This window comes from Poecile atricapillus, chromosome 1 (assembly GCF_030490865.1).
Source record: "Poecile atricapillus isolate bPoeAtr1 chromosome 1, bPoeAtr1.hap1, whole genome shotgun sequence".
Classification (NCBI taxonomy): Eukaryota; Metazoa; Chordata; class Aves; order Passeriformes; family Paridae; genus Poecile; species Poecile atricapillus.
The window spans coordinates 138113553-138132597 of NC_081249.1; the positions used below are offsets into that span (position 1 = coordinate 138113553).

The 19045-nt window shown below is 41.3% G+C and overlaps 2 protein-coding genes across 5 annotated transcripts in view; one reads left to right on the plus strand and one right to left on the minus strand.

Moving 5' to 3' along the window:
• Window positions 1-3052: 3052 nt before the first annotated feature.
• RAG2 (recombination activating 2) lies at window positions 3053-4858 on the minus strand. The gene is made up of 2 exons (XM_058848407.1): window positions 4791-4858; window positions 3053-4667 (listed from the first exon to the last, which is right to left on the minus strand). Exon 2 carries the CDS (start codon window positions 4658-4660, stop codon window positions 3053-3055), a length of 1608 nt encoding a protein of 535 aa, XP_058704390.1. The 5' UTR covers window positions 4661-4667; window positions 4791-4858.
• Window positions 4859-4924: 66 nt separating this feature from the next.
• IFTAP (intraflagellar transport associated protein) overlaps window positions 4925-19045 on the plus strand; it is a 39851-nt gene continuing 25730 nt past the window's right edge. Inside the window, exons 1-3 of one of the 4 annotated variants that reach the window (XM_058848442.1) lie at window positions 4948-5075; window positions 9203-9285; window positions 16181-16335. In XM_058848442.1, the coding sequence (XP_058704425.1) occupies window positions 16227-16335 (109 nt within the window). In that variant the 5' untranslated portion in view covers window positions 4948-5075; window positions 9203-9285; window positions 16181-16226. Of the gene's footprint in view, window positions 5076-9202; window positions 9286-13728; window positions 13820-16180; window positions 16336-19045 lie in introns of those variants that run through there. The other 3 variants (XM_058848432.1, XM_058848422.1, XM_058848448.1) reach the window with 3 other exon arrangements.

Consider the following 19045-nt stretch of genomic DNA (forward strand, 5'->3'; position numbering starts at 1 on the left):
AGGTCCAAGCACCTTTCAAAGCAGCAAAATCCATATATTCTTCTCATAGAAGCTGATAATAACAGTACAGTGTTACTAAATGTGTCTGGGAACCATGATGCTGCTTACTGTGGTTACAAAACACACAGGTCAATTGGATGTAGATACAATAGAGATTTACTTCTGCACCTAAATCGACTTCATTTTATCTGTTAATTCTAACCTGCCTGAGCAAGAAACATTTTGTATTGATTAGCTGGTTTTGAAGACAATGAATGCTTTTGAAGTACATGAATCAGGAAATTAGGTACTTTCTGCAGTTTTGAATGCTATGTCAAGTGTCTTCTTTACAGGCTGAAGTTTGTATATTTCTTTATGTTCAAGTACTTTCAAATATTTTCTATTTTACTTAAAACTTCTTTTGCCTGCAGTAGCTGCACTCTGAGATGTGATTTAATGCTGCTTGTACAGCCTTTCACTGTGAAGCTGGGACATCGTTTAACCAAGCATTTTCCCCTCCTACCCAAATAAACCATACATTTAAAAAAAAACACAGCTCAAATATACAGTATATTTATGTTATGGGCCCTGAGAGGTAGAACATAAAGTCTGACTGTGAATTGCTTTTTTCATAGCCACAGTGTTAAGTAAAGAACAGCTCCAGTAAGAGCTGGAAGGGGCCACAACGTGTGCTTGTGCTTGCCACATGCTGAGCATCTGTTCTCAGCTCCCAGGGATTCAGGGAGTCACTGCAGCTGCAGGAGTCCATTCTGGAAATTCAAAGTGGCTCCCAACACTCTGCAACCACACCACCAGTGTCTCAGCCACAAGGCTTTATCTCAGGCTACATTGCTTCTGCTAGGCTAGTGTCAAGCTTTCCCATTACAAAATATCTCCATCCTTTTATTTGTCTGCACTAGCAGACACATTTGTCATACAGAGTGCTATCCAAGGAACTTGAGATAATGACAGTAACTGAGAGTGGTAACAGGCAAAAACTCAGACTGGGTAATTCCAGGAAATTCAATAATTATGGGGAGCCCAATTGTGGCGAGTCTTCTTTTGTTGTAAAATGGCAAAATGGCAAGGGGTGGAGTTTTGCTGTCTGAGTATACTGGTCCTTTTTGTTGGTGTTGAGATGACGTGGCTTTAATGCAGGTGGGGATTTTTTTGGTTGATGTAAATAAGCACATGATGAATTCAGCTCTATAAGACCTATGACTAACCTACAGAATGGGACATTGACTACTGAATTTCATCAGTTTGAAGGGACTTTGCATGAACATCGAACATTATATTAACTTACTCCTTGGAAAAACATATAGCACTATATACTCTGAGCTTATGTAAAGTAACATGACAAAGGAAATGTGAAGCTGGCATTGAAATCTATGAATTTATAATCATATCAGGCTGTAGAGAGGGCAATCAGGGTGATATACTTCCCCTTTAGAAGCTCAACCCAAACTTCAAGCTCCCTCAGCACATGAAAAGTTTGGAAATGGGAACTTTGAATGCTTGCCCTTTACTTTGCTGCTGACTTGGGGTGGTAAGGTTTTAAGGGGAGTACTATGCAGATATGTCTGTGTTGACAGGAATACTGTGCTCCACACACTGCTTTGTAAAGGAGTGGATGCTCAGGGTCTGCACATAGTGATCAAATAGCTGACAGCTGCTCCTGTTTTTCTTTTTTATTCAGGGATCCAGCATGAGAGTTGGACTGTGAATACTGAGCTATTATTGTTGGCTCACAAATGTTGAGCTGCTGGTATTGATTTTCTGAAAAGATGTTTGGAGCAGTAACAAGAATAAAAAATAAAGTCAAGAATGATGAGGCTTCACAAATAGCCAATAAAAGAATCCACAAAAATCTTAGTAAGCTCTTGGGCTATTCAACCTTGACAATGTCCTTTTCAATCTGAATCCAATCTTCTCCTCATATTTTGAGCAGCCAACCGCATTTGTTTCTACCCTCACAATGCTCCACTGGTTCAATGAATCACTCTGAGCTACAGTTTGCACTTCTAAGCTTTCACACTCTACACAGTCACCCTGGGAAAGCAGAGAAAGAAATGGGTAGTGGAGGACCCGGAGTAAATGATGAAAGTCCTGTTCATCAGAAGGAATTTCTTCTGAAGTCAATGGGAGCTCACAGCATGGGGTGGCTGTGAAGCTAGACCCCTTATCAGGCCTCATATGCACCTCCCAAACATACACGCTGTCCTTTTGTAAACTTTAGGATTTACAGTTTTTGATTTACCCATGAATACATGAAAAGAACACAGTCATTTTTATTATAAACTTTATTACCTTACTAAATTTTTAAAAATACAAATACAAAGCAGTTGATGATCACAGTAGTTTAAAAAAAGCAATTTAATTTTTATTGTGAGATGATATTCCACAACTGTAGCCAAACCTGACATATAATCATTCCGTAACTCTCAAAATAAAAAATTAATTATCCAGAATTAAATGCTCCATATGTAATCTTTCCATAATGGAAGTCCCTGAAGAAAACTGACCCTCACTATCTGAATATTTCATTATTTCTGACACAAGGGACTTAAACCACTACTTTTGTTTAAAATCAGAGTAATTAGTCTCATTTTATTTCATTACACCAACATAAAACTGGAGTAATGCAGCTATAAATTAGGTCAAATATTTCTAGAACTACTGACTAAGATAAAAAATTAAAATGGGCAATATAATGTTCTTTATGGACAGATGGAAACACCACTGACTACATGGGATAATGTCTTATCCTACTGCTACTAAGCAGTTCCATTAGACTTACTGGGAAGTAAGTTATAGCATAAAATTCAGCACACAGTTTACCAGTATCTGTCTGTGTGTTTGCACGGTGCCCTCTAGGATGGGGTCCCTGTCTGGGTATTACAAAAATACATATAAAGAGACAGAAAAAATTAATGTGCTTTGAAATTTAACAAAAACATTGAGATAACTGAGATAAGAAGATCTCTTCAAGCTCCAATAAGCCACTTTGCTTCAGCCATTGTTTCCTGTGATTTCATTTTCTCCCAGGTGAATACAAATCAGCAGTGTAAATCTATTCAAACAGTCTCCGAAGAAAGGACTTTTTCGTTGATGTTGATAACTTCATGGTTTTCTTTTTGCGCGATGGTTTCATGGGAGGCTTTTTCAGGCAAATCACCTTTTGGGGAGTTTGTAGCCCTTTATTGAGGTCAATGTGCTTGCTGCAGAAGTACTTGATATTTGCTTCTGAGAGATGTAGAAGCCTGGTCTCTGAGAGATCCATACACTGCGCGTGGACCCAGTGGCCAGCCCCACTGGAACACAGGATCATTGCGGGCTTGTTGAGTTCTGTCGAATAGAAAGGGACCCAGGTGTTAATGTCAATATTGCAACTGGCACAGCAGGTGATCCAGTAGCCTGTTTCTGATTCATCTTCTTCATCATCTTCATTGTAAGTATCAGCATCGTCAGCATCAAAGCTGTTGGCTTCAGCACTAAAACAAAACTCCTCTGAATCTTCAAATGGAGCAGAATCTCCAGGGTCTTCACTTGATGTCTGACTGCAAATTTGTGTTATCAATTCTTCTTCCTTGTCCTCTTCTGCTCCTTTGCATCTCAAAATGTAGAAGTAGTTTGCATCTGGCATTATCTGTTTGTTGGCCCCTGGAATGCCCAGCAAAACAGACCCCTTACCCATATCACAGCCAAACCACATTCTGCAGTGTTTAATATCTGGTGTCCACTCTGGGCTCACACTTTCAACAATCTCTATCTTACTGTCTTCCAGAACTATGGTGTTACATTCCAGCCGTTTCTGGTTGTCTGAGTGGTAGCCACCGACAAGGACAAATTCATTGTCACTGATCTGGGTCACTATAGCACTTGACACTGATATCCCCCCTGGCAGGATGGTGCAGGTCACAGCCGGGCTGCCCAGGGGCAGATCAACTTTTAGCTTGTACAAGTTGGGGGACCTGGTGTTATTTTGAAGTGAGTGGCCTCCCAAGATGTAGATAGTGTCATCTCTGGCAATTGAAACATGGAAAGAAAGTCCATCTTGAAGCTCTGGAAGTACGTATGATGTACAGCATCCAAACTCAAAATCAATAAGAAACACAGACGGCAAACAGTCGACTACGCTGTTCCATTTTTCAGTGGTTCTTTGCTCAAGAGGAGTATACGACCTTCCTCCAAACAGAACACTCATGCTTTTTCCCCGGCTATGAACTACATTAATTGTATGCCCATATCTAGCTTCAGGGACATCTCCACCCAGGTCTTTCTCAATGCATTGGAATGTCATTTTCTTGCTAGCTTTGCTTACCAGGCTCATAAAGTAAATCTTATCAGAAAGGTCATTGTTAGGTGTTTTACCACCGTGGATGATATACTGGTACTCATCAGCCCTTGCATCGCTTCTGAGCGTGCAAAGCGCAGGGTAGCGGAGAGGGGGAAGGTAACACGAGTCCTTAGAGAAGAAGGCAGGTTTCATTTTGAGCTCATTCTGCTTTATATTGAGGAGGAAAACACCAGTGGGGCAGGATCTCTTTGGCCATCCTTTCTGACCAAAAAAGAAAACATGCCCATCAAAATTCAGGAGAGAGAAGCCTGGCTGAAGCAAGGATGAGTTATTGACGGTGGATACCATCTGCAGCAACATTTTGTCTGTTGACTGGGCCATACCGTAGCTGGGAAAATAAAAAAAAAATAAAAACACACAGATCAAACATGAATTAGATCCTATCACAAATATTTAACAGAACTTGAATAAATCCTATGGAAGTTGTGCTGCAGTTCACTCTGAAACCCACACAGACACGCCTTTCTGCGTCTCGAGACATGAACCAAGCACGAGGTGTGCACCATTTCCGCGGTTTTTGGGGATTTTGTGCACACCAGGGGCCGTTGGCACACACAGCCCGCCCACGGTGCGGCCTTAGCCCCGCGCTGGGGCGGCCTCCCGGGGCGGGAGCGGTCTCTCCCACGGCACCGCGGGCCCGGGGGCTGCTGGGGCCGGTAGTCCTCGCTGGGTGTCCGGCCCGGCCCGGCCGCCGCTTGGCTTGTCCCCGCCGTGGGGTATCGGAGAGCTGGCTGCGGTGAGTGCGGCCGCGGGGCCGGGGCCGGGGCCGGTCTGCTGGCGGCGGGGCTCGGTCCCGGCGCTCCCGGGGCGGAGGGAGCAGCTCCGGAGATGCCACAAGCCGGGATTTCCTTCCCGTTTGTCGCCCCGAGGCGGCCGCGGATGCCGGGCTGGAGCCTCCCGGCTGCCGCAGGCCTGGGGCCCCGAGTCCGGGAGCCTCGTCCGGCGGGGCTCGGGCTCGCTCCTGCCGCCCATCCCGCTCCCGGCCGGGAACCTGCCCCAGGGCCCCGCAGTGAGCTGGGGCCGGGCGTGCACGGAAACTTCAGATTGCACGTTTTGTTTACAAGGAAAACGTCAGGATTTGTTGACTGCATTTAGAGGCAGGAGGTGCTCGCTGTCCTTGCAGCCGTGCGGGGCTGCCTGGAGCGGCAGGGGTCGCGGGTGCCGGGCTGGATCTCAGGCTGGTGCTGAACAGCCCAGTCGGGATCTCGGCATTGCGAGTCCCGATGCCGCTTCAGGGGCTTCAGGGTGCTCGAATCCTTTGTCTTTCATCTCTGCGCTTTGCTCACGCTTTCAGGAGTAGGTTTCAAGGGATATCTTTTAGTCTTGTAAACCTGTTTGTTTGAAGACCGAAAGGAGTTTATGTAATCAGCCTGGATATTGACTGTGAAAGAGCTTTGGAGAGCACAGACACCAGGGAGGGAAATAACTGGGTGATTCATTGGCGGTGTCCTTTGGTCACAGCAGACTTGTGCCCTTTAGGAAATGTCCGAGTGTTCCATCCCAGACTTTGCCAAATCCCCAGAACTGAAAGGTGTGAACTAAATATTAGGAAAAAAAAACCCATTAAGTCCTACATTTTAAAATGTAATTAATCTTTTTTTCTTGTTGAAATCTTTAGGATTCATATTTTCCTTGTTGCTGCTTCTCATTTTGCTGTGGCAACAAAAACAAGACACACAGGGTTTATTTTTTAAAGAAAGATTGGTATCTTCTAGTTACTTGACATCAAAACCTGGGGGGATCTGAACAACATTGCGTAGAGGAAGAGTTGCTGTAAAAACATGGGAACTGATTACACTGGCTACATCAATTGCCATGTTGTACCATATTGCTGCACTGCTTGCCTGCAAACTGGTATGGGAAGTGCTGTGCTAAAATAGGGATCTGCCATGGAATGCTTTTCAAAGGTGAGATGTTTTCAGGCCAGAGCACACAGACAGGGTAGGCATAGCCAATACTGAATCTGTTTGAAAAACTCCATGGAATAGCTGTCTTATGTTGTGGAATCATCCAGAGATCATGGTTGAATTCCATTCACTGTGTAGCCTAATGCCTCTGCCCTGAAGGTGATAGTTTTTTCTACATTTAGATTTCTTTTTAGAAGCACTGTACTGTGGGTGAAGTTCAGTTATAAGTTAATTAAATTAGTGAACCCTTTCCTGAACATGTCGGTATACACAGCAGGTTTTGTCCTTATTATGCATGGAGAAAGACTTAGGAAGTTATTTACCTTCAGGTGATATGCTAAACAGGAATCTGCTGCTTGTTTCTTACAAGGATTCAAAAATGGCATCATCAGAGGAGCTTGCACTAAGGTTTACTTGACTAGATGTCATTTGGCTCTTCTTTCATTATGTCTGGTTACTTAGCTTCTTTGGTTTTATACAATCTTTAGAAAAAGAAAATGTCTTTTATAATGAAGATACTGTAAGAAAATTTCTGTTCTATGTTAGAAAATTAGAGTTCTTTATCTTGTACCACTCCAGTTCTACATTTGACTCCTGGTTAATATTTGAAGTCTTACAGGAGTATTAAAAGTAGGAAACAATTTAACTGACATATTGGTATGCATCTTATATTTTTACATATACTTAAAGAATCTCCAAATAGGGCAGTTATTAGTGTCCACAATGTCACAAACTATTTCCCAAATATTGAGCAGTACTCAGTTCTGAAGAGTTTACTATCTGAAGAGTCTGCAGATACAGAGTGGGGAAAAGATCAGTGAAAATTATTTGATTGTTAGACACATAGAACATACTGGGTAAGAACACTTAAACACACTTCCTTGTCATCTTGTAATATTTCTTGAACTTTACATAAGCAAACAGTTCAGTATGTAATGAAGGGAATATTTATCTGAGATTTTTGGACAGAAGTAGCTCCTTAGGCACTGGCTGGAATTGCTTTGCCTTTCCATGTATTTTCATGCTAATTACAGTGTGTCAATATAGTGTGGTTGCTCTTTGGCTGTGCTGACCTCCAAATCTAACCTTCCAATACCACTGATTCCTTTGGGCCATGGCTCATCTAGCCCTGAACAGCTTCGGGGAACCCAAAAGATGTACCCTTATAAGCAAAGAGTTTAAAGTGCTTTTTTGTGGCTTTATGCTTAAAACTGGAGTTGGATTAGCATTACAGCTAGTGCAGAGGGAAACAGACAAATGTCTTTGTTGTGGCAAGGCACTGGGGAAGAGACATTACAGGGAGTAAAGTTGCATAAGAAGAGAAGGGAAGAGTTACATAAGTAATTACCAGTTATGATGACTTGAGTCATGCTTCATCATATTTGGTGTTTTTAGGAATGGTTAAGCTGTAAGGATTATACAAATAAATGAGAATCTCAGCATTACTTTTATAAGCCTCCTATTTGGGAAGCAGTAGAGACCTGAGCTAGAAGCTAAGGTAACAGAAAGAAGAAAACTAGTGTTCTCCCCATGTTTATTTAAAAATCAAACAGTATTTTGAGCAGTTTTTTTCAGGTAAGAGTTCCTTATTGGTGAAAAGAGATTATAAGGAATTAAAATTTAGATAGATCATTAGGAGATACATTTATAGAAGGATCAAATTAAGAGAGAAGATGTTTTTTAAAAGCACTAGCTAATGTAATTTAAAATATGCTTACTATTGAAATAATTGCATTGTTACATAGTTACAATTTTGGATGGTATACCGTTTCAGAAACCATATAAGTTGTTCACAGAGAAGTACAGGATGAACAACTTTTAGAGACAAGGGGTAGGTAGCACTGAGTGACCTAAACAGCAACTGACATTTCATGTACCTTTGGATAGTCTTCCTTGTCTTCTAGCTTCTCCAGTGGAAGCAAGTCTCCCACTGTTTTCTGTCCTAGATCCTAGTAAATCTAGGGTTTATGAAATGTCACTAGATGACAGTGTTTAGGCACTGAGTCACTCCCAAACTGTGTTTATTACTTACTGCCCTCTTTGACCCTATGCAGAAATGGTGCTAAGCAAAGCACCTATGTGCTTTGCTTGTTACCCAGTTAGGCAACAAAAACATTCTAATCAGGAGAACAATGACTAATCAGTGATGCTGTTTAGTGTGTCAGCTCATATTTTTCAACATTGAAAGTATTATTTGTAATAATCTCATATGTAGTAATTTGAATGCTGCAAAATAATGAACGACAAATGAGTTGATCTTATGAACTGCAGCAAACACAAGGAACCTTTTTTCATTTATACAAAAATAAGATATTTAAGCTGTACTGATTGGACACTGAGAGAATGGAATGCAAGATAACATGGAGTCTTAGCTGGTAAACACCCTTTTGTGACCATTAATTAGTTTGCAGTTATTTTGGCGTGAACACAGATATCTGTTATAGAATTAAATTGACTTTGCAGTATTGTGGGTTTTTATTTCTCTGACAGATCTAGTTTTTAATTTCCAAAATGGAAAAGCATATCCCTGAAAAGCAAGTGCTCTTTCCAAATTCTCCACAATCAAAATCATGTCCAGACACACAGAGAAGTTTGAAGTCCTTCTTCAGGACTTCAGGAAGCTTAAAGAAGCTTAAGGAAGGAAATTTTTCATATAGTATTTCTCAAAACATTTGCTAAGTGTATCAACCAAGTTTGCTTTGGGCAAAACAGTAATTTAGACGTACCTGGCTGATAGCAGTTTTTTGCGTCCTCCGTAATCTTTCTGTGTAATTGGGATTCAAATGTGAGCAACGTGAGGAATCTTCTGTGACAGCACAGGGGGCTCGTGACATGGAAAGACAGCCTGATGGAGGGGAATCTGTCTGCTTAATTTGCAGATGTGCTCCTGAGAACTCCATCTACTGTGTCTAACTGGCTGTGACTGGTTTTTTTTCCTTTCCTCTCTTGTCTTCAGATGGCACAACAAGAAACCCACCAGCCTCCAGTTTAACTCTTTGCTGTGGAACAAGCTCAGAGTGACAGCAGGTGTCTCTTCAGGTTGTAAATATTTGCAGCATATGCCTCTTCACGGTTGAATTTTTTTATGCTGTTAAACCTATCAACCTTGTGATTGTCTTCAGAATTTTTCAGTGCTATTCTAAAATGCAATTTGAAATAAATTTTGAATTAAAAAACAATTTAAATAGGTAGTAAAAGAAAACAACTCTTGCTGATTGGCATACTACTTTACCCAGGAATGCTCTGCTGCAAGCGGGCAATGACATTGAAAAAGAGCAAAGGAAATGAGAAATGCATGCAGTTCACTGAGTGATGGCTGACTAAAAAGTCCAACTCAAAGTCCACTGAAGTAATTAGAAATGTCTTTTCTTCTCCTTCAGTGGCCTTCTGATCAGACCTTGAAAGACTAATAAAACTTTGCACCCTTCTGTGGCATTTTTCATCAGTTTCGCAGTGCTTTTCTCCAACAACAAATAATGAGACGCTGGGAAGTCCACTGGGAACATATCCTTTCAACAGCTAGCAGTGCTGGGGCACAGAGGATAAGCCACTTGCATAACACAGCACAACAAATAAACAGAAAAACCTGGAAAACAATTTACTCTTCATAGCTCCCTGCTTTTGTTTTCCTGGCCCTACTTCACCCACTCCTGAGTTACAACATCTGCTGCACAGTATTTTAGAAATATCTCAACTCCCATTTGAAACTGCTGTGAGAATAGGAATAGAAGGAACTTGAAATGGAATTTGATTAGTACAGCAAAGCAAACAGAGCAAATGTTTGCAAAAATTGTCTTGAGACATTGAATAACTGTAATGCAGATAGGCTGTGGTGATGTTTTTCATCTGAAATACAGCAGTGCTAAGGCACTGTGCCCTGTAGCATCCAGATGGGCCTTTTCTACTGAAACAAAGATAAAAGGAAACTTTAGTGCAGAGTTGAATGCTGAAGAACTTCCCCCAAATTTAAGGACATTCAGATCACATTTATTTGTATTTTCAGTAGGACCTAGATAATACCTGGCAGCTTCTTATCTAAGTGTTTGATGTATTCTGACCTTTGTTTGGGTGTGTGGTCAAAGATCTACTGGCAAAAAAAAACCAAAACAAATATTCAAGTGAAAAATACAGTCCTCCAATTGTGTCACTTTAATATTTTACATTATTTTTAGACTGTTTCTACCAGTTGACATGCCTTATCTTTAGAAGTTCTTTTTCCAATTACTGTGGTTGAGAAGATGGGGAAATCAAAGGTTTTTGGCAACAGCATGTCATTTTTGGATGAGGACATGGTCTGTCCAAGCTGGTCTCTGACTGTCAGTGACAAAATGCTTTGGAGAATCTACAGAAAATAGCTTCAGAATAATGTAGCTACATGGTAGGGAAATCATGTTCAAAACTATCCTGGTCATAGCAAGAAGATCTTGGATTTCTATCCTGAATTTAACAGGCAGAGAACCCATGTGAAAAGGAATAAATAGACTTTTCCTTCACAATTTCTATTTTAATAGCATTGGCAGAGGTAGTATGTTTTCAGCAGATTGTTCACTGTTATGGAAATGCTTTATTTCACTTGATTTTCATCTTCTACAATTAATTTCTTAAAATAATATATTGTTTGCATCTTCTCCATTCCAAATCGTTCCAAATTGTGTTGAGATATTTCCTGGCTTTTCAGCATATTTTCTGCCAGTAAAACACAGTCATCTCTGAGCTGAAATGTGGCTGGCTTCCTGTGGGTTGCAGTAATGCACTCCAGCTCAGCAGGGAAAGGGAAGGCTGCCTTACTCATTTGTGTAGGTTTTGCCAGCCGGAATGCAAATATGCTGGATACTTAGCCAGGACCCACAGGCTGAAACCTGTAAAAAAGGGCACAAGGAGTCTAGCATCCTACAATCTTCAATTTTCTGTCTCATCTACAACTGACAGTAAACAGTATTTAACTTGTGAGAGAGAGGGCTTTATTTGGATGGGTTATCTGAAATATCTGATTGAATCCAGCTGTGCTTTGACTGTCAGATCCTGGACAATCACATTCCAGGGGGCAGTGGCTGCCTCAGTTTGGACAAAATGTTGCCCTTCCCACGGGCCTCCAGGCTGTCTTTAAAGGGGGCAGTACTCTTGAAGCCATTGGAAGTTCATTAAAAAGAAAATTCTGCTCAGGTATAGGACTGGCATAATAGCACTGAAATCCAGCAGGATCAATATGCTGGCTTGCAATTAAAGCCCTTGGATATATCCTTTAAAAGCTCATAGAAGCTGGGCATGAGAGGCACATGTTTTTGTCCATCTAAAGGTCAGCTCTCAGGCTCAGTAATGCAGTCAGGCAAGCAGATGCAGCTCCCGTCCACACGAATTGCTGATGCATTAAGTGTGTGCCCTTAAGGCCTCCTGCTGAAGGCAATGGCAAACATCCAGTTGATTTTAACAGGATTAGCTGTCATAGATCACATTGAATTGTGAGATGCTGGAAGGAACCTCATCTGAAATTTTTTGTCCTCTGTAACTTCTAGTTTTTTCCTCCAGCTGGGCTGACCTGCACCTGCTTGTGGCCAGAACTTGGTGGCTTTGTGTTTGCTGCTGAAGCTCTGCTTCCCCACAGGTGCTGGTAGCAGGGAGGAGGAGGAGGAGGAGGAGGGAGAAAAGTAGGGCAGGACAGTAGGAAGAGGGAGAGCTTCTGCAACTGTGGATTTGCAGATGTCTAGACAAGAAGGAGGCAGTTTTCTGCCTTCAGAAAAATGTGTAATTGCTTAACTCAAAATGTTTTATGTCTTTCTCGAGCAGGAATTCCCAGAAACACGCCTTTCACCTGGCCTACTTTTAAAGCACCATCTTGGGATGTTTGTTAAGGCAGCAACCACAGTCCATAGCTAACAAGCATTTGTTAAGGACAGGCTTGACTTCCAGCTTTGCCTGCCTCTTTGCACCGTGGGGGCTGATGGTCTGCACTGCAGGCTCCAGCTCAGCACGGTGGGTGAAGGAGTGCCCTGCTGACATCTGCTTTTGCAGTGTGGAGGAGGCACCACTTTCTGGGCCATTTGTGAGAGTGTTTCTGATGAGGCTGTGCTTTTGTGGTTGCATAAGCCACTGTGACATGCCACCAAAAGGACAATCCTGCATCCTTCCCTTGCTCGCACTGCACGTTCCCACTGTTCCCTTGTACAGACAGTCATAATCGTACAGCTGAAAGGCAGATTGGAAAATATATCTTTAAAACAGAATATATGCGTTTGCTCTGTTTACTCTCAGTTTGTGTGGTGGTATTTTGTGGCTTATTTTGTCTGCCCGAGAGAGGGACTGGAGTGTTAAACCAGGAGGTGAAGAGGAAGTGAGGAGGTGGTGGCCTTTTTGGGAGCAGCCAGAATCTAGATAGACTTAAACTGATTCTGAGTGCACTTGTCTGCTAAAATCTCATTCTTTTTGCAAAGCTGCTATCTCTTTCTTCATTGCTGTAACAATATTGTTAAAGGTGTAGTTACTGTGATAGCTCTATAGGGAAAAAAAGATGAGGCATTGTCTAGTGGTAACAGAGTATACAATTTAAAAATAGTGTATTTATGTTCCATCTGAACATTTTTGCAGACATGGATTATAAAATCTTGGTACCAGGTGTACCTAGTGGATATTTTCCATGAACCTAAGGGTGAACTATAAAAAACACTGTTTATTAATCAGCCTTGTTTTAAAATTGAGAATGACTTCTAGGAGAGAAAATCCATAGTGTGAAAACCTAACTTGAACTTATGCCAGAAATGCTAGTGAAGTTTTTTTTTCCCCCTGAAATATTATATTACATAAGATTTTATTGAGTTTGTAGAGACAATTAGCTTCCTGCAATTTCCTTAAAAAAATTAAGAATCTTGATTTTTTTTTCATTGCCTCTGTTGTATTTTAAAGAAACATAAAATACTTAAAAATGAAACATAAACCAGGAAATTTATATTCTACCACATTTTGTGTTGTTTAATAGAATTAATCACTGTATAATTGAAATCATGCTAATACTCACTCGACCTGCCTCTCTGATTCAATGCAGAGATTTCTGAGTTGTTTTAACTGCTCAGAAGAATGCATTTTGAGAAATAAAATTGATTTTGCACAATCTGATGATGATCAGCAAAACTTAATGAATGATTGCCTCAAGAAACCTCATTAAAGTTATTTGGATGGATGAGCAGGAGTGAAATGCAAAAAGAAGAAAGCATAGATGCTGCTTCAGTGTATCACTTATGATATTTGACTCCAGAAGTATCCAAAGCCATCACAAGGAAAGGATCAGATACCCTTGTTTTACTTTCCTTGACACTTCCAAGTTAGTTTGATTCCTTTGGGGAAAAAAGAAGATAAGTTTTTGATTTTAGTAGTAGTATCTATTCTTTAACAGAACAATTCAGCAATTTCACTCCTAGAACTGTCATTGTATCAACTTTATAAATTGTGGAGGATTCCAATCCATTATTGTGTATTTTTTCATTTTTTCAGTATAAAGAAGTCTTTGCCTTGAGGCTGTGAATTGGGTGATTGCTGAAGCCTTTTCCTTATGTAGAATCTACTGGTTAGCTCCTTAGCAAAGGTGAGAGTCTTCTGGTCAGCCTGGTTTCAGCTGTTCACCTCACGAAACTTTTCTGTGACTGACACAGTGTGGTGATCATTTAAGAGAGACTCTGGAATAAGGTTGGTGGGAAGCAGCAGAAAACAAAGTGGAATAAAAATGAAAGCTACAAAAGCCTTGATGGCTTGACATAAATTTTTGAGCACCTTTCTTGTACCATCCATCCTAGCCACATGTTCGGTTTCAGGGATAGTAGATATTCCCTGCATACCAGCCTCTGCATTTGCTTTTATTTAGGGCCATGCTCCAGCACTGGGCATTTCTTGAAAATGATTGAAAACAGGGAACAGATAGTTCTGGCTGCCAGTCTCTCCTCTCTGTTGTCTGAGAGAGTGGCTGTTTTTCTGACAGAACCTAGGCTTTCATCAAGACCTAGCTGGTTTTTCCTCTCCATGAGGAGATGATTCTGTAGACCTCAATAACAACTATACAAGGGAATATATGAAGTGAAATTTCCCAAATTCTGTAGGAAGTAGAAGCTGCACAGCTGAGTAGGAATTGAGATATATGATTTTGGTACCACGTGGTGTGAGTGCTGAATCTCAGGCTGGTGATCTGGTGGCTGTAGAGCATGGCATTCACAGAGAAAGCTGTCATGCAGCTGGTTAAGGATATGACTATGCCCCCAAATTGCATATTAATTTTCTAGTTTTCTTGAGCATTTTAGAGCAAATTAATCTAAGATTTGCTGTCAGCCCTCCACTAACATGTTTTTAAATAATTTAAATTCTTGGTGACTCATTTTTTTAATCTGTTATTTGGAATAATATTTATTTAGTCTTCCTTTTGGGAATGTTTTTGAGTTTATTTTGTTAGTGTTTGTAAGGGAGTTGGAGATCCTAGACACCAGACTCCAAAGAAAAACAAAAAGTTATTAACTTTGTCTTGATTGTGTATGTGTGTATATATATATATTCTTTTACAGTAGCCTTAAAAATCACAGCACTATTTCAAGTCATAATTTTAATAACTTAACCATAATGAGGAATAGAAGGCAATTTGCTTACCTCTCAAAGCCCTGTAATATGCATAAACAACTCTGAGAGTTTGGTGAGTTATATTCTGCTTGGTCAATCCACAGATTAGTAATGGTTGGATTTTTGTGAAACATTTGAAAACTTAAACTTTAGGTCATGTGGGTGTGCATGTATTTTGATATCTTCAGAACATTAGTCTTCTTTGGAAGCAGGCAATGCAACAAAATTAGAGTTTTATGTTAGAAGTCATGCTTTATTTTCCTCCTGGTCTCCAAACAGTTCTTTTTAAAATCTTATTTAACTTCAGTGTCAGGTTGGCAGCCTTTCCTTAGTATTGTTGAAGTTTTGCTGAAGAGTTAAGCTTTCATTTGAAGATCCAGTGTTGTGGAAAATCAAGAGGAAACAGAGAAACACATGGAAATCAAGCACTTACTGAATAATGCGTTCTTGCATCTCTATCAGGCTTATGTGTGCAAACTGATTCTATCAGTGTAGACCTATGTGTATAAAAAATAAGTGGTATGGGCAAGTGTGTAGCATCATGCGTTTAACATGCGTTTACACAGATTTTATGAGTTAGGGGCAAGGTTAATTTCAGCAGGATTCACCGAGGGCTGGTCAGGACCACTATTGCCCATAGAGTCTGGTTAAGTGATGGAGGCAGGCTGCAAAGCTGTTGCTGTGTGACTGGAGAGTGGAGCTTCCTTCAGCTCCCAGCGTTTGTTCCTTTCTCAGACTCCTGCATGGCTGTCCAGCTCCTGCATGCTCTCCCTGTCCTGTGTGCTGCCTCAGCGCACACACACACACACACACACACACACACACACACACACACACACACATGTGTCATTGTGATTTAATGTGTGGTCCAAAATCTGAGTTTGTGGCTTCGATGGCACAGTGTGCAGTGCACCTGGAGATGATGGATTCAGTCCAAAATTTGAATGTACAGGTGTGGCCTGGCTGTTAAATACAATGTGCTGATGAGGGTATCACTGCTGAACAGTATCACTGTTTCTGCAAAGAAGGCAGGGGTTGAAAGACTGAACAACTTAAAGGAATGAACAATGATAAGAGAAGCTGGCACTTCAATGGCCCATATTACCCAAGGTCATAAATTTCAAGCATAAATTATAACAATTTCTCTCTTTGTACTTAAAATTTCGATGTTCATGTGAATTTTGGAGGAAATGTTGAGTAAATTCCACTGACGAGATCAGAACTTTGCAAGGAGAGAAGAAAATGAATACTTTCTAGTGCCCATCCATGTGAGCTATGAACTTTTCTGTTGGGTTATTTTCTGCCTGCAAATATATATAATATAGCTCTTTTCTTTCTGTTGCAGAAACAGCCTACAAAAACAGACACACTTGTCGACTCTCAAGGTGTGGATGATCATGGGAGAACAACTGTTAAAGAACAGCATCCTTGATCAATTTATTAATAGCCATGAGCAGTCATATGAAGAGTTTCTAAATACATTCACATATCTTTTTAAAGGTATGTAATTTCCCAAATCTCCCATTAGATATCATAGACAAAAGAAGAGGTAAAAAGAGAAGCAGTGGTATTTTGTGTCTTTGTGCTACTCACCTACTTTGTGACTTTAGGCAAATCCTTGTGATGCTTTTGCTTTTCCACTCAGCAGTGGGAACCTTAAGGACAACTTTCTACAGATTGGTTCCCAGGCTGCTATGTCTCTACAGGTGGTTAGCCATTTGTGCTTGCTTCAGGGAGGTGGGGGGAACATGCACTGTTTGGAAAGATAGATGTTTCCTAAGTACATCTTGCATTGTTTTACTTGAGAAGTCTCCATAAAAGAAGAGCCTAAGGAAAGTACTTAATAGTGTGAGATGGCCTAAGATTAGGAGTGTGCAATTTGGGTACTTTTACAGGTTTACTAATGGTAGCCCACTGTGCTGTGCCTGTGTGTGCCTTCTACAAAGTGATTGCCTTCTATGATGAAACATAGAACTACCTGGAGGGATGTGGATATTGTCTAAACTGATTTCAGCAAGGCTTTCAATACTGTCCTTCGCAACATCCTTGTTGGCAAACTCAGGAAGTATGAACTGGATTAATGGACAGTGAGGTGGGTTGAGAACTGTCTGAGTGGCAGATCTCAGAGTGTCGTGATCAGTGGCACAGGGTCTGGTTGGAGTCCTGTCACTGGTGGTGTCCCCCAGGGTTCAATACTGGGTCCAGTCTTGTTCACCTAATTCATCAGTGACTTGGAGGAAGGGGCAGAGGCCTCCTCAGCAGGTTCCCTGCTGACTCAAAGCCAGGAGCAGCAGCCCATACCCCAGAGATTGTGCAACCCTTCAGAAGGGCCTCAACAGGTTGGAGAGATGAGCAGAGAGGGACCTTCTGAAATTCAAGAAAGGAAAGTACAGGGTCCTGCTCCTTGGGAGGCAAACCCTGCTGCACCAGCACAGGCTGGGGCTGAGCTCTTGGAAAGCAGCTCTGTGGAGAAGGACCTGAAGGTCCTGGTGGAAAACAAGCTGTCCATGAGCCAGCAGTGGCCAAGAAGACCAATGGGATCCTGGGGTGCATTAGAAGAGCATTTCCAGCAGCTCACAGGAGGTGATCCTGCCCCTCTACTCAGCCCTGGTGAGGCACATCTGGAGTGCTGTGTCCTGTTCAGGGCTCTTCAGAACAGAGACATAGAGCTCCTGGAGCAGGTGCAGCAGAGGGCTACAGAGATTATTGAGGAACTGGAGCATCTCACTTACGAGGAAAGGCTGAGGCAGTCTGGCCTGTTCAGCCTCAAGAAGAGACGAATCAGAAGAGACCTTATCAGTGCCTGTAAGTGTGTGATAGGAGGGTATCAGAGGATGGAGCCTTTCTTGTGGTGCCAAGCAATAGGAGAAGAGGCAATGGGCAGAAACAGATGAACAAAAGTTCCACCTGAATATGAGGAAGCATCACTTTACTGTGTGGGTGAACAAGCAGTGGAACAGACTGCCCAGAGAGGATGTGGAGTCTCCCTCAGTGGAGATACTGAAAATCTCTTTGGATACAATCCTGTGCAAGGTGCTCTAGGATGACCCTGCTTGAGCAGGGGGGTTGGACTGGATGACCCACTGTGGTCATTTCCAATCAGACCCATCCTGTTGCCAGCGGCAAGCCAACGGGTAACTTGGATGAAGGTACAGCAGGACATCAGATAGATGATTAGGCTGAAAAGATCTCATGCTCTGAAGATGAAATACAAAAGTGAAGCTTAACCTTGATCTGAACATGGCTGAATTATGGAATTCCAGTTCTGTAGCTGAGGTTCACATTTTTTAACCATGTTCAGACATGTGCCATAAAAATAAGTGCGAGCTACATACTACTCTCAATTCTCTTTACCACTGCTTTGCACTAAAAGTGATGTCCTCGTATTATTGCAGAAGCACTATATTTTTCAATTACAGCATGTGGCATGCCCCATTGATTGGTACTCAAAAGTCTGTTCTGTCCTTATCCTTCAGGCAGAACTAAGTGTCAGTCACAAGCACTGAGCAGAAAACCAGTGGGGGAGTTGAAGCTGCCACAGAAATAATCTTGTGGCTACTTTCTGTCTCTCCTCCCTATAAAATATAGAAGAGAAAGGAGACACTGGAGGTTGAGATAAGAGGATTGAAAATCCGGTTCTGGTCTTCTTATGTATGATTGATACACTGGGGATAGCTGCTATCGTAGGAGCATGCTGCATATCATGATGCTACTTGCAAAAAGCCTCAGCGTGTATTTCAGTCACTTTCACTGTCACTGTAGGCATTTGCCACTAAAATAATATAAAAGGTAGAGCTTTACCTGAATCAAATGCATAGAAATGTAGGTTCTTATGATGGTATGAACTGAACAGCTCAACTTGTTTTCCTCTCACTTTCATTTTCCTTTAAAAGTACCCAGCATGCTGGTTTGCATTATAAACTAATGACCTGCAAAAATTCTACGTAAAGCATAAAAAATACATTGTCACCTGAAAGATTTTTGTCTGTCGTAACATAGGAAACAGAAAATACACAAAACTAATTGGATCCCAGTGATTTCAGAGAGTAACATATTTACAGAAGGTGATTTTCGCTTGTGCATGAATTTATACTAGGTGTGCAGTTGGCATTGCAAGGATATTTTCAGCTGAAGTTTCTATGTTATTCTTGAAAGCATCTCATAAGAATCTGACATGCTAGTGATTTAAAAATTTTTCTTCATGTACTAA

Coding starts and splice junctions, on each gene's coding strand:
- RAG2 (XM_058848407.1), bottom strand. CDS start 4,660: ATGGCCCAGTCAACAGACAAAATGTTGCTGCAGATGGTATCCACCGTC.